The sequence below is a fragment of the Dermacentor silvarum genome, chromosome 10 (assembly GCF_013339745.2).
Source record: "Dermacentor silvarum isolate Dsil-2018 chromosome 10, BIME_Dsil_1.4, whole genome shotgun sequence".
Lineage (NCBI taxonomy): Eukaryota > Metazoa > Arthropoda > Arachnida > Ixodida > Ixodidae > Dermacentor > Dermacentor silvarum.
Window position 1 is genome coordinate 61238672 of NC_051163.1, and position 26989 is coordinate 61265660.

At 43.2% G+C, this 26989-nt stretch overlaps 1 protein-coding gene and 1 long non-coding RNA gene across 3 annotated transcripts in view; one reads left to right on the forward strand and one right to left on the reverse strand.

Moving 5' to 3' along the window:
* Positions 1-272: 272 nt before the first annotated feature.
* LOC119431585 (zinc finger protein 782) overlaps positions 273-26989 on the reverse strand; it is a 63826-nt gene continuing 37109 nt past the window's right edge. Inside the window, exon 3 of one of the 2 annotated variants that reach the window (XM_049658068.1) lies at positions 273-644. In XM_049658068.1, the coding sequence (XP_049514025.1) occupies positions 402-644 (243 nt within the window). In that variant the 3' untranslated portion in view covers positions 273-401. Of the gene's footprint in view, positions 645-6774; positions 6965-26989 lie in introns of those variants that run through there. The other variant, XM_049658070.1, reaches the window with a different exon arrangement.
* LOC125941122 (uncharacterized) overlaps positions 6692-26989 on the forward strand; it is a 44249-nt gene continuing 23951 nt past the window's right edge. Inside the window, exons 1-2 of the long non-coding RNA XR_007464156.1 lie at positions 6692-6785; positions 10959-11122. This is a non-coding gene — a long non-coding RNA (uncharacterized LOC125941122). The remainder of the gene's footprint in view (positions 6786-10958; positions 11123-26989) is intronic.

Below are 26989 nucleotides of genomic sequence, written 5' to 3' on the forward strand. Positions count from 1 at the left end.
AACTTACACATAGTGTCTGCTATATGCCCAAATTGAATGTTATATTCGGGGGCGTGCTAGAAGCTGGCAATACTGCCAAATGAAGCAGCACTGAGTTTGGTAGTTTTTTCTGCCTCTTCTTCATTTCGATCACCCAGTCAAATTAATTGATTGCATCGGTACCGTCAAGGTCAAATTAATGGAAGTCACTGTACCACCTTCTTCATTGCTCACTGCACGGGTTGTGTTACGGAGACCCCGCACTCAATAACACATTCGAAGTACCTGCCGTGCATGTGTTGCCTTGTGCCTTCTCAGAGCCGAAGGGTCTCCGTATGACTTTGGGCAGAAGCAACAGTGAAATGGCTTCTCGCCCGTGTGTGTTCGTATATGGCGCACAACGCCCTCTTTCTGCGTGAATGTCATGGGACAGAGGTGGCAGGAGAATGGTCTCTCGCCAGTATGGACACGTAGATGTTTGTGCAGGCTGCTCTTCTGCTGGAACGCCTTGCCACAGTAGCTGCACTTGTGTCGGTGCTTGCCTTTTCCCTCGATTGGGTGGGAAGCTGCGGTGTCGCTGTGAACGGGATGCTGCAGCAGATGCCTTCCCTCATGCAAGCCTTGTTGAAGGGATGGCTCCAGCCGGAGAGGTACGGCAATGAAGTCTGCACCAAACAGAAACATTACTAGGTCTTAGAAACACAAGGCACCTGTTGGTTTCTAATGCAAGCAAGCACTGTGGCCCACCGTCGTAAAGCAGTCAATTGTCAATGAGGCACTTCAACTTTGTCATCTTTCCATACTTTCCATATCAACGTTGTTTCCGTGCAATGCACAATATACTCTCAAGTACCGTGCAGGTGTAACAGCCGCAACTGCAACTCGGCAGCCATAATTATGACAAAAAAAAGTTGAAAAAAAGAGAGCGTCGCTGCAGCTTGTCTGCTCTTTCATTTGCACCACATGGTGTGCAGCGTCATGATACAATGTCGTGAAAAGCATTAATGTACAGAGAGGTCTAATGTCACAGATGGCACAGAGGACGTCAGTACCCATAAGTTTGTTGCCTAGCAGAGCTTGAACAGCAGCAATAATCACGGTGATGGGGACTTAGACAAAGCGATGTTCAATAATGTCTGTTCAATAATGTCAACAAATGTTTATTTATGGGAAAGACTGTCTTGTTCTCTAAGAAAATATCTCGTTTGCAAAATGGGGCACAAACTTCAATCAATATGTTTAGCTTTGCAGAGCTAAAACAACTGAATGCAGCTGACAGAAATTATAACCTGGGAGAACACTAGAAGTTCTAAACACCTCTAACAAATAATGTAATAATCAAACAAAGCGAAATAAAAATGTATGTTCACAAAATGCACTTTCGCAATATATGTTGAAAATGCGTGATGCAAGGGCATATCAAGTCACAATCATGTTCTTTAACCACGACCTGAATCCTCATTTGTTGCATATGCTCAATGATAAACAAGCACCAACACATGTTTAACTAAATCAACAGCCGCGGCAGAAACAGGATGGAGATGGCGATGACACAGATAACGAATAAAAAGTGAAAATATCAAAGAGAGTGCCCATAAACCAGCACTAAGCACTTTTTCAATAAGGTGAATAAAAGTGCCAAATCAGGGAATGATCTCACAAACACGAGAGCCAAACATCAATTCTGTACGTGGAGCAGGGAGCCTACAATCTTCCTCAAGAGACCACTTGCCCTTCCCTTCAAGTTCTTGATGTCATTGTCACTTTTTGTTTCTTACGATGAACTTCTCTAAGATAAACAGATCTTCAGAATCGCTTCATGTTACTGCCATAATTCCATGATCTGAAATGAAAATGATGGGTCATCTTTGAGCAGCACTTTTCTTTTTTTCAGAGCAGTAGACACTTTCTATTGAACCCTCCTCGCAAAAATGCTGCAACACACACACAAAAAAGGTCAGCTTACTGTCTGGTAACGTTGTATGCCAATGTAAAGATAAAGAATATAAAGATATAAAGATAAAGCAGTGCCCCCATTTTACACTACACAACTCATATCCATTATCTCAACACACAATTTATCACACCAATGAGGAAAAGCACAGCTTGACAAATATTGCAAACGAAAACAACAGTGTCACCATCTGTTATGCGCTTATTTGCTACATCTGCCATCTCCACGAGTGCTACAATGAAACCGTTGTCCATTCACATCCCAATTACACAAGACGCCAAATGGCATGGGGCAGGGCAATTTTTCTCAGTTTTATTATTTGGTTGGGTTGACCTCTCACAAGGAAACTGCAAATGGAATAAGTCTTGGTCTGCAAGCTGGCATCATTAGAGCATTGCGTATACTAAGCCGCAGAAGACGTATTAAACACGCCAGTCTTGAGATAACTTCATGTTTTGAACAACCCAGGCACATAGCCTGGCACTAATAGGATCACTGTAGCTGCTCTGTCATTATCGGCCTACTTCAAAATATGCCAGGGCCAAAGGCCTCTCAACAATCTCCAATTACTCACAAACAAGCTTGATCATGAGAAGGAAACTTACAGAAAGTCAAAATGGGTTGGAGCACACGCACAACAGGCATTACTAAATCATTGTCAGCAGCGTACCACTATCCTTGAAGAAAGAGATGTGTACAATCATTGCATTCTACTGGCACTAGCATATGGGGCAGAAACTTGGAGGTTAATAAAGAAGCTTTAGAAGAAATTAAGGACTGTGCAGCAAGCAGCGAAACGAAAAATGATAGGTGCAACATTAGAAGACAGTGGCGTGAATTAGAGAGCAAACAGGGTTAGCAGATATTGCAGCTGAAATTAAGAGGAAGAAATGGAGGTGTGGCAGGAGATTGAGTACATAGGCCAGATAATTGGCCTATTACAGTTACAGGATGGGCAACAAGACGAGGAGAGGCTAGTCAGGGATAGCAGGGAACTAGGTGTCTGATGAAATTCGGAATCTTGCAGGCATATGACAGGGTGAGACAGCACAATGCAGGGGTAACTGGCAATCGATGGGAGAGGCCTTCGTCCTCATACATAAACAGGCTGGTGATGATGACGAAATGTTTCTGTTGCTTTGTCAACAAGTTCTGCTGGTGATGCATGTCATACACCACGCAGCCAACTTCCATTACCTCGACACTCACTTTAGCACACAAATGATGAAAATCACTGTGTGACAACTATTGCCAACTAAAAGAAGACATCAGCACTACCTCCAGCGCTGTCACCCACTTGTTATGCACTGCTCTGTCTCTACTGTCTTCCGTGTGAGCGCAACAATAAAATCGGCATCCATGAGAGATATCACACAAAGTCTCATGCATCACATTTCTTACAAGGTCAAATCCCACCAGGCAAGAACTCGCCAGAGAGTTCATATGGGAAAATGTTTACATTTGTGATGGCCAAATAACACTGTCTCGCATTGTCACGAGGTGCACGTGCTGCCATCACAAACAAAAGATGATGACAATCATGACGACGAAGACGTGCGTGATCCTGCAATGGCAGAGAGAAAAAAAAAAAAAACATTAACGATAAAGAAGAATGGTCGGAGACCATTGTTGCATGAGCAAGGAATGCAGAAGTGGCATCATTGTGAAAGAAGAAGCGAAGTGAAGAAGGCAGCAGCCTGTCAGACTATTGGTCTGAGCTCTTGCCTATGCCTGGTGCTCCTGGGCCTATGGCTCAACGTGTAAAGCTGGTGCACGTCTGTGGGGCATCCAACGGAGCACCAACCACAGCCTCTATGCTCCTGGCTTACCTTACTGGACTACATTCCGACGCCATCTCCCTTGGAAGGCCCTAGTCCCAGCAGACACTCGCCACCTGCATTACCTAAGCCTCTGATGTGCTCGAACGCTTCACCTCTAAACAGGGTGATGCGTGAACTTTGATGTTTGATCTGTGTAGTTTGGAATAATTTGCAACTTTACATCTAGTGTGTTTTTAGGTAATACTTTGTAAATGTGCTCTGTTCTTGAGGACTTATAAAGTCTGATAGCGCTCGTGCAACAGAGAGCGTTTCTTCAGCGTTTTTTCCATAATTTGTTCTTATTTGAAAACTTCAAGAACTCGGTGCGGTGAACATACCTACACCGTGACACACATACATAACCAGTGCTTCAGGAAGGAAGGCTAGGCCGGACTGGACCTCCTTAGCCCCATTGAGGGGGACAGAAGAGCTTAGGATGGAATTGAATAAAGTAAACATTCCACTCATATGATCTCTGCTCATATTCTCCTTTTTGAAAATTCCAAATGGCCCTCATTTCATTGTGCTCAAGTACACAGCAAAATGTTTCAAGGCCGTCTTAAGGTAAGCTGTAATAAAATTAATGCTTCTGTTAAAGCAAGAAGGTCGCACTTACCGAACGAGAAGGCGGCATAAGCCAGGAGGGACAGTAAAACAAAAGACGGGTGGCAATGCCACTTTGAAGTTTCTGGAACCGTAAAGTATTCCAAAGTATTTACCGGAGGAAACACTGGCGCTGTTATTATTCAGCTAGCATGAGAATGATGGGTGGTACACAGATGCTCTTGTATTATTTATTACACTTCACCTTTCTAAATTTCCAAGCAATCACGTTTTTCTAAATGCACAAAGGCAACACGTCTCAACACACATTAATAATCACTGCGAATTTTGTTTCATTTATTTCACCTTAAGGGCCCGAAGGCATTACATAAGGGGGGGACATAAAACTCATATAAACGTAAACACGTGTTTACATTTACATGTAAACACATGTAAATGTTGAAGCCGCAAGGATGAAGTTTAGGAAATACATTTATTTCCATGTCGGCCGAACTGCCATCCTTGCTGCTCCTGTGGAACATTAGCACTAGGTATCCCTCTAGTGACTGGTGTAGAAAACCCCATGCCCACCAACAGCCCCCATCCTGACATCATGAATATTGACAAGGGCTCGAGTCCGGTTAACTATTTATTGAAAATGGAGGATTACATTGCATTCCAAACGAGTCAGAGGCTCAACTTGGCAACGTTTGAGAATTCTTTCTGCGCTAAAGCCTCCCAAGTACGAAGAAATGTTACAAAATCCGTGACAACACTCTAATGAACTGGTGAAGCAGTTAAGAGAGAAATTCATCAAATGGAAGTTTGTGAATACTTAACCCTGTAGTACAGTCAAACCTCACTACAACTAATGCAGAGATAACCAATTATCGGATGTAATGAAGCAATTTGGAATTTTTCCCCCCGACATCAGTGTGCAATGAATCACACATTTCTAACAAATATTGGACATAACAAAAGTATTTTCGGGTCGGATGCAACTTGGTTATAATGAGTTTTTTTTCAGTCAGGAGACTGAAAACAAAATTTAGAGGGAAACATCATTAATTTGAATGGATTCAAGGTTTCTTTCTAAGTATCCCTTCAAAATTGTCATCCATACAGGTTTATCACAAAGCTTCACAAGTGATGAAGAATTCGTCCCAGCCCAGAGACTGAACACGAACAAACACATCTGCAAGGTGGTGACTCTACTATCTGAGCTAACCCGGAGGCTAGAAAATTGAGGAGGGAGGCCAAATCAATCGACACCTCCATGTACAAGAACACATTTTCTGGCTGCTAGATCCCACGTAAACAATAAAAGGCGAAAACAAGTAGGTGTTTGCCACAGCAGCTTCCCCACACTGCTCGCTTGCCGTTGTCACATGAGAATGTCGACACGCATACATTCCGCTTCTGGTACCAGCATACTTCGCGGGTTTTGGCAGGTCAGCATTCACAGCTATCGCTGCTAACCCTATTGCGATAAGCATGTTGACCTATCTGTTTCACTCTATGCGTGTGTGTGGAGTAGTGCCATTGGAAGCATACTGCACGCTAACCCAAACATGCCGCCATTCCCTGCTGTAGGCAGCGCAAGTGAGCATGCTCTGGTGGCATCGTATTCTGGCATTGCCCACCAGCTCGATTCTCTTTGGTTTTCAGTCGCCGTCTTAAAACATCACACAATAGGAAAATGACAATGCTCATCTCAGGCCGCTCAGTCCCCATCAATGTGTTTCAATGTCTCGTGCCCCAATGATTTGCACAACACTATGTCTTATGTAAATGTCAACTATACTTGAGTTTGCCAAATTTTTTATCGACCTGGGATCATACGTTTTCCTGGTAAGTATGTTTTCTGTCCCGTTTTCTTTTTTCTTCTAAAACGTATGAATCCAGTTCCATGTTAGCTCGATAAATGTGGAGTATAAACACGCAATTGATCATGCAAAAGACTAAGTGCTGTGGCCCATAGATAGCGATAAGGCACTCTCTGAGAGTTACATTGATGGACACTAACTTACACATAGTGTCCGCTATATGCCCAAATTGAATGTTATATTCGGGGGCGTGCTAGAAGCTGGCAATACTGCCAAATGAAGCAGCACTGAGTTTGGTAGTTTTTTCTGCCTCTTCTTCATTTCGATCGCCCAGTCAAATTAATTGATTGCATCGGTGCCGTCAAGGTCAAATTATTGGAAGTCACTGTACCAACTTCTCCATTGCTCACTGCACGGGTTGTGTTACGGAGACCCCGCACTCAATGACACATTCGAAGTTACCTGCCGTGCATGTGTTGCCTTGTGCCTTCTCAGAGCCGAAGGGTCTCCGTATGACTTTGGGCAGAAGCAACAGTGAAATGGCTTCTCGCCTGTGTGAGTTCGTATATGGCGCACAACGCCCTCTTTCAGCGTGAATGTCATGGGACAGAGGTGGCAGGAGAATGGTCTCTCGCCAGTATGGACACGTAGGTGTTTGTGCAGGTCGCTCTTCCGTTTGAACACCTTGCCGCAGTAGATGCACTTGTGTGGCCGCTTGCCCTTTCCCTTGCTTGTGAGTGAAGTTGTTAGGTCTCCGCATACGGGATGCTGCAGCAGATGCGTTCCCTCATTCAAGCCTTGTTGAAGGGATGGCTCCAGCCGGAGAGGTACGGCAATGAAGTCTGCACCAAACAGAAAAATTACTAGGTCTTAGAAACACAAGGCACCTGTCGGTTTCCCATGCAAGCAAGCACTGTGGCCCACCGTCGTAGAGCAGTCAATTGTTAACGAGGCACTTCAACTTTGTCATCTTTCCATACTTTCCATATCAACTTTGTTTCCGTGCAATGCACAATATACTCTCAAGTACCGTGCAGGTGTAACAGCCGCAACTGCAACTCGGCAGCCATAATTATGAAAAAGAAAAAAGAAGTTGAAAAAAAGAGAGCGTCGCTGCAGCTTGTCTGCTCTTTCATTTGCACCACATGGCGTGCAGCGTCACGATACAATGTCGCGAAAAGCATTAATGTACAGAGAGGTCTAATGTCGCGGATGGCACAGAGGACGTCAATACCCACAAGTTTGCTGCCTAACAGAGCTTGAGCAGCATCAATAATGACGGTTCATGGGGACTTAGACAAAGCGATGTTCAATAATGTCAACAAATGTTTATTTATGAGAAAGACTGTCTTGTTCTCCAACAAAATATCTTGTTTACAAAATGGGGCACAAACTTCAGTCAATATGATTAGTTTTCCAGAGCTAGAACAAATGAATGCAGCTGACAGAAATAATAACCTGGGAGAACCCACTCGAAGTTCTTACAAACTCTAACAAATAATGTAATATTCAAACAGACAAAGCGAAATAAAAAAGTAGGTTCACAAAATGCACTTTCGCAATATACCTTGAAAATACATGATGCATGGGCATATCAAGTCACAATCATGTTCTTCAACCACGACCTGAATCCTCATTCGTTGCATATGCTCAATGATAAACAAGCACCAACACATGTTTTGCTGGATCAAAAACAGTGGCAGAAACAGGATGGAAATGGCAATGACATACATAAGAAATAAAAGGTGATAATATCAGAAAAAGTGCCCACAAACGAGCACTAAGCACTTTTTCAATATGGTGAATAAAAGTGCCAAATAAGAGAATTATCTCACAAACACCAGAGCCAAACATCAATTCTGTACGTGGGGCAGGGAGCCTACAATCTTCCTCAAGAGATCACTTGCCCTTCCCTTCAAGTTCTTGAAGTCATTGTCACTTTTTGTTTCTTACGATGAACTTCTCTAAGATGAACAGATATTCAGAATCGCTTCAAGATTGAACACGGGACAAACACATCTGCAAGATGGTGACTCTACTATCTAAGCTAACTCGGACGCTAGAAAATTGTGGAGCAAGGCCAAATCAATCGACACCTCCAAGTACAAGAACACTGCGTACAGATGACCAGATACTGAAGTGTTCATGGAAGCCTTCATTTATGATTACCGGGCCTTATTTTTGTCACTTTATGACAAGATTTTTCAGCTACTACAAATTGCTTAATTAGACCACAAAGCAAAAAAAAGTGCTTAAAGAGTCACGCACAGCCAACAGCTGCCTTATTCTTGAATCTTGCATAATCTTGTGCCGTTATGTGGTCTTGTGCGAAACCTTAAAGGCAAACTCCAACAAAACTTTACACTGTGAAGAAATTCTAGTTTAAGATAGCATAGATATAGAAGAGCTTTTGTGCAAAATATTTTGATTGAAGTACGAGTGCAAGTATTACGAAAAGCTTGCAAAAATAGATGCTTTTGATGCAGAAACCGATGAAAAGAAAACGCTGCCATCATTGCTCAACGAACGTGACGCACAGTCTAGAATGCATAGCATCTCCGAATGACTTCAGATATTAGGCAGTGCTCGCGGGTGCTGCGGCGTGCTGGAAAATCTTGGAGGTGACGAGCTGGGACTTAGCGGGGCAATATCCACTAACCACTAGGTGCACCCGTTGTCTGCTTAGTGCTGTTTATAGGCTGCTAATAAAAGAATCATGCAATTACCAGCCCATGGCGTTGCCAACATTGCTTCAGTGGTATATATTACTCAATTATTGCCAACATAGCCAAAGCGAAATTTCACAGAAGTAGGCCTTAATAACAGCATGCTCCAATTACCAGATGAGCTTTTGATCAAACAGAAGTAAATGGTCTATGCAAATGCAAGCGTGAATATGGATGAAGTAGATTCGTACTTAGTGGATGCACCTTGAGCCCTAAATAGTGTCGATTCCACAACTGGAACATGTGTTCGAAGGTACAGTCAAACATTGTTATTTACAAGCGTAATGATTTGGGTTAAACAGCAATTTAAAAATTTAGGTATCCAAGTTAATGACCCTGTTGGGAATAAACACGCAAATTCTGATGTCTGGCACTTTTATCGATCTGCCTCAATTTCTTACAGTTGAACACAAGAGCTGCTTGAATACTCCATATGCCTCAGACTTTCGTTAATTCAACTCTGGCTAATTCAATTTTACGGTTACTTCTATTCCAGCCAATGGTCCCAGCTGGTGCAATTCTATGGCCCAAAATTTTGTCTATTTATATCTTCAAATTGGCCTTCACTAGAGAGTTCAAACTTCACTGGTCAGCATGGACACACATGGCCAAAATGGTGACCGCGACGGCTGCCACATCTGCTTTTACAGTGCTAGAGGAACATGAATGCATCGAAAACCTGTTACCTCCCGTTGAAAACGCATTTTCAGCCTGCCCGAAGAACATTCTCAGGCAAAAACTGCAGCTTACAATGAATGATTACTATATTTACCGGTTTCCAACACACATTTTTTTCCCTAGAAAATTTGTCAGAAAATTACCTTCACGGTGCAATAAAATATGAAAACACATCAAGAGCATATCCGCCGACGTAACAACAGCCTACTGTGAGAGCCAAGATCATCTCTACTGTTATTACCAGATGTCGACAGACTGAGTTCTTGCATATAATGGCAACGACAATGTGCCACTATCAGTTTTTAATTACAAAACCTCATTCAAAAGATAAGTTATTTTATGCTAAGCTAGATGTATTGAAATCCCATTAGGTGTTTTCGTCGTTCTGGAGAATCGCTTGCGTCACAGGATGAACTAGCGATGTGCTTAGTGCGGGCGCACGCTAACACCCCATTTGCGACGACTGCAGAGTACAGTAGAAGCTCGTTCATACGATCCCGTTTCGTACGCTAACCCAAACGTGCAGCTATTCCCTGCTGTAGGCAGTGCGAAGTGAGCATGCTCTGGTGGCATTGTATTCTGGCATTGCCCACCAGCTCGATTCTTTTTGGTTTTCAGTCACCGTCTTAAAACATCACACAAAATAAAAATGACAATGCTCATCTCGGGCCACTCAGTCCCCATCGATGTGCTTCAATGTCTCGTACCGCAATGATTTGCGCAACAGTATGTCTTATGTAAATGTCAACTATAGTTGAATCTGCCAAATTTTTTACCGACCTGGGATCGTACGTTTTCCTGGTAAGTATGTTTTCTGTCCCGTTTTTTTTTTCTAAAACGTATGAATGAGGTTCCACGGTTGCTCGATAAATGTGGAGTATAAACATGCAATGGATCATGCAAAAGACTAAGTGCTGTGGCCCATAGATAGCGAAAAGGCACTATCTGAGAGTTACATTGATAGACACTAACTTACACATGGTGTCCGCTATATGCCCAAATTGAATGTTATATTCGGGGGCGTCCTAGAAGCTGGCAATACTGCCAAATGAAGCAGCACTGTGATTGGTAGTTTTTTCTGCCTCTTCATTTCGATCGCCCAATCAAATTAATTGAGTGCATCGGTGCCGTCAAGGTCAAATTAATGGAAGTCACTGTACCAACTTCTTCATTGCTCACTGCACGGGTTGTGTTACGGAGACCCCGCACTCAACGACACATTAGAAGTGACCTGCCGTGCATGCGTTGCCTTGTGCTTTCTCAGAGCTGATGTGTCTCTGTATGACTTTGGGCAGAAGCAACAGTGAAATGGCTTCTCGCCCGTGTGTGTTCGTATATGGCGCACAAGGGCCACTTTTTGCGTGAATGTCATGGGACAGAGATGGCAGGAGAATGGTCTCTCGCCAGTGTGGACACGTAGATGTTTGTGCAGGTCGCTCTTCCGTTTGAACACCTTGCCGCAGTAGATGCACTTGTGTGGTCGCTTGCCCTTTCCCTTGCTTGTGAGTGAAGTTGTTAGGTCTCCGCATACGGGATGCTGCAGCAGATGCGTTCCCTCATTCAAGCCTTGTTGACGGGATGGCTCCAGCCGGAGAGGTACGGCAATGAAGTCTGCACCAAACAGAAACATTACTAGGTCTTAGAAACACAAGGCACCTGTTGGTTTCTCATGCAAGCAAGCACTGTGGCCCGCCGTCGTAAAGCAGTCAAATGTCAACGAGGCACTTCAACTTTGTCATCTTTCCATACTTTCCATATCAACTTTGTTATATCTTTCCGTACAATGCACAATATACTCTCAAGTACCGCGCTTGTGTAACAGCCGCAACTGCAACTCGGCAGCCATAATTATGAAAAAAAAAGAAGTTGAAAAGAAGAGAGCGTCGCTGCAGCTTGTCTGCTCTTTCATTTGCACCACATGGTGTGCAGCGTCACTGATACAATGTCGCGAAAAGCATTAATGTACAGAGAGGTCTAATTTCGCGGATGGCACAGAGGACGTCAATACCCACAAGTTTGCTGCCTAACAGAGCTTGAGCAGCATCAATAATGACGGTGATGGGGACTTAGACAAAGCGATGTTCAATAATGTCAGCAAATGTTTATTTAAGAGAAAGACTGTCTTGTTCTCCAACAAAATATCTTGTTTACAAAATGGGGCACAAACTTCAGTCAATATGATTAGTTTTCCAGAGCTAGAACAAATGAATGCAGCTGACAGAAATAATAACCTGGGAGAAACCACTCGAAGTTCTTACAAACTCTAACAAATAATGTAATATTCAAACAGACAAAGCGAAATAAAAAAGTAGGTTCACAAAATGCACTTTCGCAATATACCTTCAAAATACATGATGCATGGGCATATCAAGTCACAATCATGTTCTTCAACCACGACCTGAATCCTCATTCGTTGCATATGCTCAATGATAAACAAGCACCAACACATGTTTAACTAAATCAACAGCAGTGGCAGAAACAGGATGGAGATGGTGATGACACAGATAACAAATAAAAAGTGAAAATATCAAAGAGAGTGCCCATAAACCAGCACTAAGCACTTTTTCAATAAGGTGAATAAAAGTGCCAAATTAGGGAATGATCTCACAAACACCATAGTCAAACATCAATTCTGTACGTGGGGCAGGGAGCCTACAATCTTCCTCAAGAGACCACTTTCCCTTCCCTTCAAGTTCTTGATGTCATTGTCACTTTTTGTTTCTTACGATGAACTTCTCTAAGATGAACAGATCTTCAGAATCGCTTCATGTTACTGCCATAATTCCAGGATCTGAAATGAAAATGATGGGTCCATCTTTGAGCAGCACTTTTCTTTTTCTTCAGAGCAGTAGACACTTTCTATTGAACCCTCCTCGCAAAAATGCTGCAACACACACAAAAAAAAGGTCAGCTTAATGTCTGGTAACGTTGTATGCCAATGATAAAGCATATAAAGATATAAAGATAAAGCAGTGCCCCCATTTCACACTACGCAACTGATATCCATTATCTCAACACACAATTTATCACACCGATGAGTAAAAGCACTGCCTGACAAATATTGCAAACGAAAACAACAGTGTCACCATCTGTTATGCGCTTATTTGCTACATCTGTCATCTCCACGAGTGCTACAATGAAACCGTTGTCCATTCACATCCCAATTACACACGACGCCAAATGGCATGGGGCAGGGCAATTTTTCTGTTTCATTATTTGGGTGGGTTGGCCTCTCACAAGGAAACTGCAGATGGAGTAAGTCTTGGTCTGCAAGCTGGCATCATTAGAGCGTTGTGTATACTAAACTGCAGAAGACGTATTAAACACGCCAGTCTTGAGATAACTTCATGTTTTGAACAACCCAGGCACATAGCCTGGCACTAATAGGAGCACTGTAGCTGCTCTGTCATCATCGGCCTACTTCAAAATATGCCAGAGCCAAAGGCCTCTCAACAATCTCCAATTACTCACAAACAAGCTTGATCATGAGAAAGAAATTTACAGAAAGTCAAAATGGGTTGGAGCACACGCACAACAGGCATTACTAAATCATTGTCAGCAGCGTACCACTATCCTTGAAGAAAGAGATGTGTACAATCATTGCATTCTACTGGCACTAGCATATGGGGCAGAAACTTGGAGGTTAATAAAGAAGCTTTAGAAGAAATTAAGGACTGTGCAGCAAGCAGCAAACGAAAAATGATAGGTGCAACATTAGAAGACAGTGGCGTGAATTAGAGAGCAAACAGGGTTAGCAGATATTGCAGCTGAAATTAAGAGGAAGAAATGGAGGTGTGGCAGGAGATTGAGTACATAGGCCAGATAATTGGCCTATTACAATTACAGGATGGGCAACAAGACGAGGGGAGGCTAGTCAGGGATAGCAGGGAACTAGGTGTCTGATGAAATTCGGAATCTTGCAGGCATATGACAGGGTGAGACAGCACAATGCAGGGGTAACTGGCAATCGATGGGAGAGGCCTTCGTCCTCATACATAAACAGGCTGGTGATGATGACGAAATGTTTCTGTTGCTTTGTCAACAAGTTCTGCCGGTGATGCATGTCATACACCACGCAGCCAACTTCCATTACCTCGACACTCACTTTAGCACACAAATGATGAAAATCACTGTGTGACAACTATTGCCAACTAAAAGAAGACACCAGCACTACCTCCAGCGCTGTCACCCACTTGTTATGCACTGCTCTGTCTCTACTGTCTTCCGTGTGAGCGCAACAATAAAATCGGCATCCATGAGAGATATCACACAAAGTCTCATGCATCACATTTCTTACAAGATCAAATCCCACCAGGCAAGAACTCGCCAGAGAGTTCATATGGCAAAATGTTTACATTTGTGATGGCCAAATAACACTGTCTCGCATTGTCACGAGGTGCACGTGCTGCCATCACAAACAAAAGATGATGACAATGATGACGACGAAGATATGCGTGATCCTGCAATGGCAGAGAAAAAAAAAAACATTAACGAAAAAGAAGAATGTTCGGAGACCATTGTGGCATGAGCGAGGAATGCAGAAGTGGCACCATTGTGAAAGAAGAAGCGAAGAGAAGAAGGCAGCAGCCTGTCAGACTATTGGTCTGAGCTCTTGCCTATGCCTGGTGCTCCTGGGCCTATGGCTCAAAGTGTAGAGCTGGTGTACGTCTGTGGGGCATCCAGCGGAGCACCAACCACAGCCTCTATGCTCCTGGCTTACCTTACTGGAATACATTCCGACGCCATCTCCCTTGGAAGGCCCTAGTCACAGCGGACACTCGCCACCTGCATTACCTAAGCCTCTGATGTGCTCGAACACTCCACGTCTAAACAGGGTGATGCGTGAACTTTGATGTTTTATCTGTGTAGTTTTGAATAATTTGCAACTTTATATCTAGTGTGTTTTTAGTTAATACTTCGTAAATGTGCTCTGTTCTTGAAGACTTATAAAGTATGATTGTGCGCGTGCAACAGAGAGCGTTTCTTCTTCAGTGTTTTTTTCCAAAATTTGGTCTTATTTCACAAGTTCAAGAACTCGCTGCGGTGAACATACCTACACCGTGACACACATACATAACCAGTGCTTCAGGAAGGAAGGCTAGGCCGGACTGGACCTCCTTAGCCCCATTGAGGGGGACAGAAGAGCTTAGGATGGAATTGAATAAAGTAAACATTCCACTCATATGATCTCTGCTCATATTCTCCTTTTTGAAAATTTCAAATGGCCCTCATTTCATTGTGCTCAAGTACACAGCAAAATGTTTCAAGGCCGTCTTAAGGTAAGCTGTAATAAAATTAATGCTTCTGTTAAAGCAAGAAGGCCGCACTTACCGAAAGAGAAGGCGGCATAAGCCAGGAGGGACAGTAAAACAAAAGACGGGTGCCAATGCCACTTTGAAGTTTCTGGAACCGTAGAGTATTCCAAAGTATTTACCGGAGGAAACACTGGTGCTGTTATTATTCAGCTAGCATGAGAATGATGGGTGTACACAGATGTTCTTGTATTATTTATTACCACTTCACCTTACTAAATTTCCAAGCAATCACGTTTTTCTAAATGCACGAAGGCAACACGTCTCAACACACATTAATAATCACTGCGAATTTTATTTCATTTATTTCACCCTAAGTGCCCGAAGGCATTACATGAGGGGTGGACATAAAACTCATGTAAACGTAAACACATGTTTACATTTACATGTAAACACATGTAAATGTTGAAGCTGCAAGGATGAAGTTTAGGAAATACACTTAGTATTTCCATGTCGGTCGAACTGCCATCCTTGCTGCTCCTGTGGAACATTAGCACTAGGTATCCCTCTAGTGACTTGTGTAGAAAACCCCATGCCCACCAACAGCCTCCATCCTGACATCATGAATATTGACAAGGGCTCGAGTCTGGTTAACTATTTATTGAAAATGGAGGATTACATTGCATTCCAAACGAGTCAGAGGCTCAACTTAGCAACGTTTGAGAATTCTTTCTGCGCTAAAGCCTCCCAAGTACGAAGAAATGTTATAAAATCCGTGACAACACTCTAATGAACTGGTGAAGCAGTTAAGAGAGAAGTTCATCAAATGGAAGTTTGTGAATACTTAACCCTGTAGTACAGTCAAACCTCACAACAACTAATGCAGAGATAACCAATTATCGGATATAATGAAGCAATTTGGAATTTTTCCCCCCGACATCAGTGTGCAATGAATAACACATTTCTAACAAATATTGGACATCACAAAAGTATTTTCGGGTCGGATGCAACTTGGTTATAACGAGGTTTTTTTCAGTCAGGAGACTGAAAACAAAATTTAGAAGGAAACATCATTAATTTGAATGGATTCAAGGTTTCTTTCTAAGTATCCCTTCAAAATTGTCATCCATACAGGTTTATCAGAAAGCTTCACAAGTGATGAAGAATTCGTCCCGGCCCAGAGACTGAACACGGGACAAACACATCTGCAAGGTGGTGACTCTACTATCTGAGCTAACCCGGAGGCTAGAAAATTGAGGAGGGAGGCCAAATCAATCGACACCTCCATGTACAAGAACACATTTTCTGGCTGCTAGATCCCACGTAAACAATAAAAGGCGAAAACAAGTAGGTGTTTGCCACAGCAGCTTCCCCACACTGCTCGCTTGCCGTTGTCACATGAGAATGTCGACACGCATACATTCCGCTTCTGGTACCAGCATACTTCGCGGAATTTGGCAGGTCAGCATTCACAGCTATCGCTGCTAACCCTATTGCGATAAGCATGTTGACCTATCTGTTTCACTGTATGCGTGTGTGTGGAGTAGTGCCATTGGAAGCATACTGCACGCTAACCCAAACATGCAGCCATTCCCTGCTGTAGGCAGCGCAAGTGAGCACGCTCTGGTGGCATCGTATTTTGGCATTGTCCACTAGCTAGGTTCTCTTTGGTTTTCAGTCGCCGTCTTAAAACATCACACAATAGAAAATGACAATGCTCATCTCAGGCCGCTCAGTCCCCATCGATGTGTTTCAATGTCTCGTGCCCCAATGATTTGCGCAACACTATGTCTTATGTATATGTCAACTATACTTGAGTTTGCCAAATTTCTTATCGACCTGGGATCATACGTTTTCCTGGTAAGTATGTTTTCTGTCCCGTTTTTTTTTTTTTCTAAAACGTATGAATCCGGTTCCATGTTAGCTCGATAAATGTGGAGTATAAACACGCGATTGATCATGGAAAAGCTGTGGCCCATAGATAGCGATAAGGCACTCTCCGAGAGTTACATTGATGGACACTAACTTACACATAGTGTCTGCTATATGCCCAAATTGAGTGTTATATTCGGGGGCGTGCTAGAAGCTGGCAATACTGCCAAATCAAACAGCACTGAGTTTGATAGTTTTTTCTGCCTCTTCTTCATTTTGATCGCCCAGTCAAATTAATTGATTGCATTGGTGCCCTCAAGGTCAAATTATTGGAAGTCACTGTACCAACTCCTCCATTGCTCACTGCACGGGTTGTGTTACGGAGACCCCGCACTCAATGACACATTAGAAGTGACCTGCCGTGCATGCGTTGCCTTGTGTCTTGTCAGAGCCGAAGGGTCTCCGTATGACTTTGGGCAGAAGCAACAGTGAAATGGCTTCTCGCCTGTGTGTGTTCGTATATGGCGCACAACGCCCTGTTTCTCCGTGAATGTCTTGGGACAGAGGTGGCAGGAGAATGGTCTCTCGCCAGTATGGACACGTAGATGTTTGTGCAGGCTGCTCTTCTGCTGGAACGCCTTGCCACAGTAGCTGCACTTGTGTCGGTGCTTGCGTTTTCCCTCGATTGGGTGGGAAGCTGCGGTGTCGCTGTGCACGGGATGCTGCAGCAGATGCCTTCCCTCATTCAAGCCTTGTTGAAGGGATAGCTCCAGCCAGAGAGGTACGGCAATGAAGTCTGCACCAAACAGAAACATTACTAGGTCTTAGAAACACAAGGCACCTGTTGGTTTCTCATGCAAGCAAGCAATGTGGCTTGCCGTCGTAAAGCAGTCAATTGTCAATGAGGCACTTCAACTTTGTCATCTTTCCATACTTTCCATATCAACTTTGTTTCCGTGCAATGCACAATATACTCTCAAGTACCGTGCAGGTGTAACAGCCGCAACTGCAACTCGGCAGCCATAATTATGAAAAAAAGAAAAAGAAGTTGAAAAAAAGAGAGCGTCGCTGCAGCTTGTCTGCTCTTTCATTTGCACCACATGGTGTGCAGCGCCATGATACAATGTCGTGAAAAGCATTAATGTACAGAGAGGTCTAATGTCACAGATGGCACAGAGGACGTCAGTACCCATAAGTTTGTTGCCTAGCAGAGCTTGAACAGCAGCAATAATCACGGTGATGGGGACTTAGACAAAGCGATGTTCAATAATGTCTGTTCAATAATGTCAACAAATGTTTATTTATGGGAAAGACTGTCTTGTTCTCTAAGAAAATATCTCGTTTGCAAAATGGGGCACAAACTTCAATCAATATGTTTAGTTTTGCAGAGCTAAAACAATTGAATGCAGCTGAAAGAAATTATAACCTGGGAGAACACTAGAAGTTCTAACAACCTCTAACAAATAATGTAATAATGAAACAAAGCGAAATAAAAATGTATGTTCACAAAATGCACTTTCGCAATATATGTTGAAAATGCGTGATGCAAGGGCATATCAAGTCACAATCATGTTCTTCAACCATGACCTGAATCCTCATTTGTTGCATATGCTCAATGATAAACAAGCACCAACACATGTTTAACTAAATCAACAGCAGTGGCAGAAACAGGATGGAGATGGCGATGACACAGATAACAAATAAAAGGTGATAATATCAGAAAAAGTGCCCACAAACGAGCACTAAGCACTTTTTCAATAAGGTGAATAAAAGTGCCAAATCAGGGAATGATCTCACAAACACCAGAGCCAAACATTAATTCTGTACATGGGGCAGGGAGCCTACAAACTTCCTCAAGAGACCACTTGCCCTTCCCTTCAAGTTCTTGATGTCATTGTCACTTTTTGTTTCTTACGATGAACTTCTCTAAGATGAACAGATCTTCAGAATCGCTTCATGTTACTGCCATAATTCCATGATCTGAAATGAAAATGATGGGTCATCTTTGAGCAGCACTTTTCTTTTTTTCAGAGCAGTAGACACTTTCTATTGAACCCTCCTCGCAAAAATGCTGCAACACACACAAAAAAATGGTCAGCTTAATGTCTGGTAATGTTGTATGCCAATGTAAAGATAAAGCATATAAAGATGTAAAGGTAAAGCATTGCACCCATTTTACACTACGCAACTGATATCCATTATCTCAACACACAATTTATCACACCAATGAGCAAAAGCACCTGCCAGACAAATATTGCAAACCAAAACAACAGTGTCACCATTTGTTATGCGCTTATTTGCTACATCTGCCATCTCCACGAGTGCTACAATGAAACCGTTGTCCATTCACATCCCAATTATACAATATGTCAAATGGCATAAGGCAGGGCGATTTTCCTGTTTTATTATTTCGTGGCCCTCTCACAAGGCAACTTGAAATGGAGTAAGTCTTGGTCTGAAAGCATGCGGCGTCATAGCATTGTGTTTCATTACAGTGGTAGAATACTCATTGAAATAAATGTCTTCATCATATCTAATAATTTGTTACATCCATGTTCGTTTCAATCAGGTTCAACTGCAATTAATTAAAAAGCCAAGTACCAAAGTTAATGATCTTGTTAAAAATTAACACAAATTTTTATGTCTGCCCCCCCCTTTTATCAATATGTCTAAAATTTTTACAGTTGAACACAAAAGCTTAGCACGACAGAAAGCTGAGCTAGTTGGTAAGGAGTCATAATGCAAAAAGGTAAGGCGTGCAGACACGGACACAAGAGAAGTGGACAACATGAATGCCAGCTATCAACTGAAGGAAGCACTGAGGCGAAAAAAGAAAGAAGACACGTACAAAACTCATCTGCACATGCTCTGGAATGGTAGCACCACGTGCCAATCGGTTACACGTGCCAGTCTACGTGAGATTACCCATTTGATCTCTTCCTTATGCAAAGTAATCGAAGGCTGACTTACACACGCACTTCCACCATTATTGATATGCCAAGCCTCGACCATGAGACGCATATCTTCATTCTTATGTCTGTGCAATATCGCGCATTCATCTAACTCGGGCATGCAGTTACAATCTTGGCAATGTAAGGAAAGATTAGAAGGCGAGCCACCGGTGAACGACCGTTCATGTTCCATTAGCCTCTGATTGATACACTGCCCTGTTTGCCCTACGTAGAAATGGCCACAGCTAAAGGGAACTTTATATAGCACACCCATATGACAGTCAGTAAAATTGTTGTTCCTGATGTGCTTCACTGGACAAATATCTGTTCTTTTCTTGCCTATGACCTGATCCTTTTTTCCTCTGCACGGCAGCGCATATCTTACCTAGCTTATTGGGAGCAGTAAAAACAACATTAACATTATATCTACTTGCAACTTTCTTAAGCCTGTGCGACTACTGAATGAATGTAAGGAATAGCCACGACTCTTTTCTTGCTATTACTGCTTTCTGTAATCACGTCCGTCCCCCGCGAAATCGACTTGTTTAGGCGTGCAGCCACAATGGCCATTGCTACGCTAGGATAACCTGCTTCTAATAGGCGCCGGACCTGTGCATTAAAACTGGCGCTCATTTTGTGCATGCACGATGTGGTGAGAGAAGACTTAAGGCACGACATGGCAATTGCGTTTTTTACTACTTTGGAATGCTTGGATTGAAAGTTAAATAACGGCGTCGAAGATCGAGGGGAGTACTGCCAACACACTTGATTTTGTTCGAAGACCAAGGAAATGTGTGGAAACTATTGTATAAACTGGCGAATGGCTCCACCATATGTAGGGACGAGCGCCACGGGCTATATGGCTTCATTTAGGGAGTCCATAAACACCACGGGGAAGCTGCTAGTAAAAACCGCGGCTAGCCGACCCTTGACGGGACCGGAGACTGGCATTCGCACACCTGAAAAGTCAAGAAGCATACCTATAGAAAGAAAAAAAAAAAAAAAAAAAAAAAAGTAGGAGCACTTAAAATGTAGCCAACCACTCTCGGAAGGCCGAGAAAGCGGGCTCTCAATCAAGCAGATTCAGAGACAAGATGCGCGTCCTGTCGTGGAACGCGACTTTGCGAAGCTGTGCGATCGCTGTCACTGGTCGCCGCCGTGTGCTTAAGTGGCACTGTATTGTGGAGTGGATGATGCTTTCACTGAATGCACGACTCAAGCACACGAGGTTTCGCTCCCATCTTGAACTCACGAGGACGACGACAAAGATGCGAAATGTTGCTGGACGGTTAAAAGAGGCAAAACACAAAACAATCAAATTCACTGGCGAGAAAACACGCGCACCACCTCCGCTGGCGAAACCACGCGAGGCGAAGCACAGTGTACAAGGTATTCTAGTATACTGTAGCGAAACTATGGTCACGCGGCCCGTGCTATCACAGAATAAAGAACCAATTTCACAGAACACCCATCAACTTGTGCTATGGTTAACCAACGCCTCCTAAATAAACTTTATAGGAGGCGTTGGGTTAACAGTAGCGAAACATGAGTTTTTTTCCTTTCTCCATGCCGCGAAACTTGCGCTGTTTGATGCTGATAGCGATGGAGCTCTTCTGGGCGTGCTCGCGGACGAGTTGTCAAAACAGTTCGAATGGGCCCCCCCAGTCGTGTTAGCGAAGCCTTACCAAACAAATCAACCAACAAGCCCAGCTAAAAATCCTTCCTCAGTTTATTTATTCTACATCGGGCCCTGTTTCCACCATGTTATGCACCAACAAGCCCAGCTAAACACCATTCTTCAGTTTATTTCTTCAACATCGGGCCCTCTTTCCACCATGTGTGCACCAACAAGCCCAGCTAAAAACCTTCTACACCACATAGCAACTCTTCACTTGCAAAAAAGTATTTAGTGATGAAGTTGCGGTCGTATGATGAGTTGGTGCACATATAGAATTTGAGCGATAGGGCGCGTATGCGTCGCAGGCGGGAACTCGCTGGTGCCTTGAATCGTCTTTGGCCCAAATCACTAGTGTTCGCCTCTGCAGTGGCTTTGCCCTGCCATTATTGGTCTGCTGTCGCCGATAGTGATCGCCCGAGAATACCTCCACACTTTTCTTTCTATCTAGCCGTTTTCGCGAAACACCCAGAAATAGAGCCGCAATTCTAGCGCACATTATAATGTTACCAAGAGCCCCGATAAAATGGGACATTAGACTCTGTACCAAGCAAGGCGAAACTAAAGGCCTTACGTACGCGTTTTCGCCGACCAGCAAAAGCGGCGCTGGCGCGTGGATGGAGGGACTTTAGGCGAAACAGGACAATTTAGGCGAAACAGGACAATCTATTTCCGACAGTGTGTGATGAGGCACATTTGCTCGCTCTGCCCTAGGCGGGTGCTGTGGATCCGAGTGACGTCAGGTTCTCGGAATCTGGCTAATCGGGCTCCGCCTTCGGCACGTGACGTCACGTGTTCTATAAAGCAGTGGAGCCTCGTTGTGCCGCCTCACTCTGCCCTGGTTCATTTCAACAGAATGCTTTTGCGTGCTTTGATAGTCATTTTAGGCGAGTTTTGGCCGAATTTTTTTGAAGACGAGGTCTTCTTACCTGACGGGGTGTCAAAACAGTTTCGAATGAACATTCATTCCAGGATCTGACCACATGGTAGCCAGACTCTGCAAGTGTAGCCACTTGCAGGAACTTGCAAAAATGGTCGGTTAGGCAACCTGTAGATGTTGTATGAACATGAAAATAGTATCAAATGATTCTTGTGCATGCTTCTTCTTTTTTTTTTTGGGGGGGGGGGGGGGGGGGGGGGGGTTACGTGCCATTCTTGTCCATGCAAGAAACACGTAGCAGTAGTCATAAAGGAAAAAAATAAAAGTAGCCATAACCACCTTATACATGAGGAGGAATGCGAGTACCTGTGTCGCTGTCACCATCTGCTGGCTGCGTCCAAGTGCCATCTAACTTCACTACTGCGCTCTCCACCTGATTGCGCTAAGTGCCAGAATTCAGGACAGAAGAAAGCTGGGTTTGCGAAGCAGGTAGTGTGAAGGGCTGCTGTGCACGCGAGTCTGTCGCCCGAGACTTGGGCATGTGTTTTGAAGCAGCTGTAAACACTGGGGGTTAATAGCTCCTATTCCTCGCTGCAGTGTGAAAGAGCAACAATAAAATCGAGGAGAGAGGCACATTCCAGAATGTCAAATGCTGAAAAAAGAAAGGGTCAACCAAGTGTCGAAGTTAAACAGGACAAAATTATATTTTTCATTTATTTAACTCAAGTGAGAAACAACTGTATTACTGAGAATGTTCTTGCCATCACAAAATCAGCCAATAGTTGTTATCGGTCCAGCTGTTTGTAATGCTGCTGCATGACAATGCGGAAGCAAGAGCAAGCGATATTTCACCGTTTTTGACAGGAGATTGTAAATTCCCTGCTGCATGCAGTGCAATAATATTTGGCTCATGTTCTCAGGACCCTCGTTAACAGATTGACAATGTTTTCTTACTATGTTTGAAAAGTGTTTCAGGGCCCCTTTAAGACTTCTGGACAAGCCTAGCTCAGCAACACAATATACTGGTATACTTTGCTTTGGACGAACAGAGTGCGTACACTAAGTTTTTTTTCCTACAATGTAGATGGCAGCACTTTGTCAGTGCTCAAAGACGACATTCATGAAATTGTGCTTTTTGGATGCCACTAGGCAGGAGCTTTTCAAAGGTGGCGTTTCCCACTGTCAGTTTACTTGTGGTTCGTGCAGGGCCTGGTGTGAATAGTGTGGCAAAGCACTGTGCGCCGTTCCATGCTTCACGAAATTTTGCACACTTCGCAACCTTCCCTGGCAAAGGAAGAATGGGTGAAAAAATTTCTTTCGTGCTGAACTTTGTTTTGCATAAAGTTGATTTTAAAGGACTGTAATAGAAAGAATTTTCCTTGTTTCTGACTATCATTTGTGGCAATGAAAAATACATCTATATTGCTTAGGTTTGCACGCCTAAATTATGAAGTAAATTGGTTTGAAATGCTTTAGAAGTGTTCTGGAGAAAGGGAAGATTGAAGATATCCCTTAAAAAAAGAATCAAATCAAGGCCCCTTTTTGTCAGAATAAAATGCTTCATTTGGGACCATAAAATTCAGTTGTGCAGAAGGCTGTAGTACAAGTGGAACTTGTGTTTGGTATACATTCAATGATGTGCGTTGGTAGGAATTTGTGTTAGTTCGTGGTGGCTGCTTGCAAGACATTTCAAGAAGAAAAAAAAAGTGCTTACAGGGTCATACCAATGTCAACAGCTGTTTTACTCCTCACTTGTGTAAGAATGTGCAGTTATGTGGAGTCTTGAGCAAAATCTACTCAATTCTATGCCACTCTTTAAGGATCTAAACACGCTTTGTTTCAACTAGCTTTCGACCAACAGCATTACATGGTCAATGCAAATGCTTGCAGCAACACTGATGAATTAATTAGATGTGTACTTACCCTTACGGAATATGTCTCGAGGCCCGACTGCAGTAGCGCACCCAGGATCTCTGCCAGGGGGGGGGGTTGACAGTTTGCCAATACCATCTAAACAGCACTAATTTCGATTTCTTCACGGGAAATTGTAAAAAAAGGCGCTTTTTGCGAATGTGCAGACGATTGCGCGTCTTACATCTTAGTTGCAGCACTCAAATGCGTAAGGAAAGAAAAGGGGTTAAACAAAAGGGGGGGTTTAGTCGGCCTCAGGGGGGGGGGGTGTTACAACCCCCGAATCCCCCCCCCCCCCCCGTCGGTGCGCCACTGCCCGACTGTCATCGTATACATACTTGCCCAACTGGAACAGGTGTGCTAATGACAGTTAAGAAACTAAGTACAGAAGTTGATGATCTTGTTGGCAATTACCATATAAATTCTGATGTCTGCAACTTTTATTATTTTTGTCTCTAATCAGATGTTTTTAACATTTTGCAATGGATGCCACTCACACACCCTCTTTTCTATCACTCACCACATGACCATTGCTACGGTGCACTCAGGGACACAATGTGAGGAGCCCGCCGTGTGTGTATCTCCTCGTGTTTCTTCTGATCCCACTTGTTGGCGAACGCCATTGGACAGAAGCAACAGTGAAATGGCTTCTCGCCTGTGTGTGTTCGCATATGGCGCACGACGCTCTGTTTCTGCGTAAATTTCATGGGACAAAGCTGACAGGGGAATGGTCTCTCGCCAGTGTGGGTGCGTAGGTGTTTGTCCATACTGCCTTTGTGATCAAACACTTTGTCGCAGTAGCTGCACTTGCACGGGTACTTGCGTGATTTCTTGCGTTTTCTCTTGCTTGCGTGGGAAGTTGTGCTGTTGCTGCACTCGGGAGCCTGCAGTTGATCCCCTCTCTCGCTCAGGTCTTCTTGAGGGGACAGCTCCAGCTGAAGAGATATGGTGAAGAAGTCTGCACAAATAAACAAAAATTACATGTTTTGAGCAAGACACAGTACCTGTCAACTTGCTGTCAGTTGTCAATGAAGGTCACATTGCGACAAGTTACATCAAAACTAGGACCTTTATTTTCCAATAAAACCGTGGAGGTCTTCTAGGCAAAAAGCTGTCACAGGCACCTTGAGTGCACATAGAGACCATTGTAGACAGGAGAACATCCAGGTACTACAAAATTTGAGCGGGTTTTACATACTATCATCGTATACTACATTGCATTCAGCAGTAGGTAACACTATAGTTAAGGTATATGTACACATCTCTGACATTTAATAATTCTGCATTTCTGTAAGGTAGATGACCTAATTTGTATGACTTGCATACAGCATAAAACAAGTTTCAAATGAAATGCACTGTTATCACGAAAAAAAAAGAATGCCAGTTAAGTCTTTAATGTAACAACATTTAAAGTATTACTGCCACATTTCACGAAAGAAAAGGTGACAATGAGTGCATGCAGATGTCAGTGTCAGGCCTTGGGGATAAAAAGGGGAAAAGAAAGATGCAACAACAGCAACAAAGAAACAATATAAATTAATATTCGTTTACGAAATGTTCTGGCATTTGTCTCCGGACAGCAACAAGGCATGTTTATTGTGTCCTAGTGTAAAAGGTAATCGAGTACAAGGTACGCGATTGGGACAGGTTATGGCGATAGCCTGGTGGAAAAGGTCCCTCCATTTTCGAAGCTGTGAGACTCCCTTGATTTGAACACGATACACAGTACAACACAGCCATTTGCTTCAAGTATCGCAACTGTTCGCCTGTGCAAATGTCTTCTGCACCCGTTTGTACCTGTGCAGGCAGTACGGAATGACATTATCTGCCAAATCAACAAAGTCTGTTCATATTACATTTTTATGATATACAGTGAATACTTTTTTTCCATTACCATGGCATAAATTTAAGCTTTTTTGGTATTTTATCATTCACCCCTCACATAATACCAAACCGAGTGGTCATTACATTAACCGAGCCAAGCTTTATAAAGAAGACTTGTCGTGAGCCTGTCCAAGTACAACTGCCACCACGACTTGTCACGCCTGACTGAAATAACAACAGAAAGTAGCAAAGTAGAACACTTCCCACACTTTATTTTAAAATTTGGAGGTTTCATCTGTCAAAATTGTGATCTGATTATGAAGCATACCATAGTGGGGGGACTCCAGATTAATGTTGACCACCTGGGTTTCTTTAACACCCGTAGAAGATGGTCTCTTGATGAACATTATTTAAGCAAACTAAAAAAGGAAAGTTTTATAAGCACACTTTTGCAATATATCATGAAACATGCACAATGCTAGAACATATCACAGGCACACTGTGCACCCCAATCACACAAACAGTGTCACCATCGTCATCCAGTAAGTCCACTGCAGCACAAATGTCAGCTTCTTAAACGCAAACAAAAACATCTCCAGGTGGCCTCCAATTCATGCACTTTCTCTGTGCCTGCCACTCCAGCCCTGCAATTGTCAATTTCTTGATTTCATCCCTTCTTTCATGACTGATGCACAAAAATTAATGCAGATTACTCCTCAGGACATCAGAAGGTTACAATCGTACAGCAGGCTCTCTTCAAAGAAAAATTTCTTGACAAGATACAAGATCACCAGTTGGAAACCTTCACTTAGTTTCCTGTACATGTGGTGCGCTTTTGTCAAGCTGTAAGATGGACACATTTCCAGGCTCCCTTCATGTTAATATCGCTGTTTCATGACCTGAAAGCAAGAAGAAAAAACTGTGTCACCTTGAAGCAGGACTTCCATTTTCGTGCAATCAATGCTCTTCTGTAGCATCCCCCAGCCTTCACTCATGCCAAAGAGAAAAACATCGAAACGTGGCCTTTCCTAACACAGCAATATGTTGAAGCATACAAGAAGTGATTAAAGATGATCAAATAAGAAACGCCTATTATTT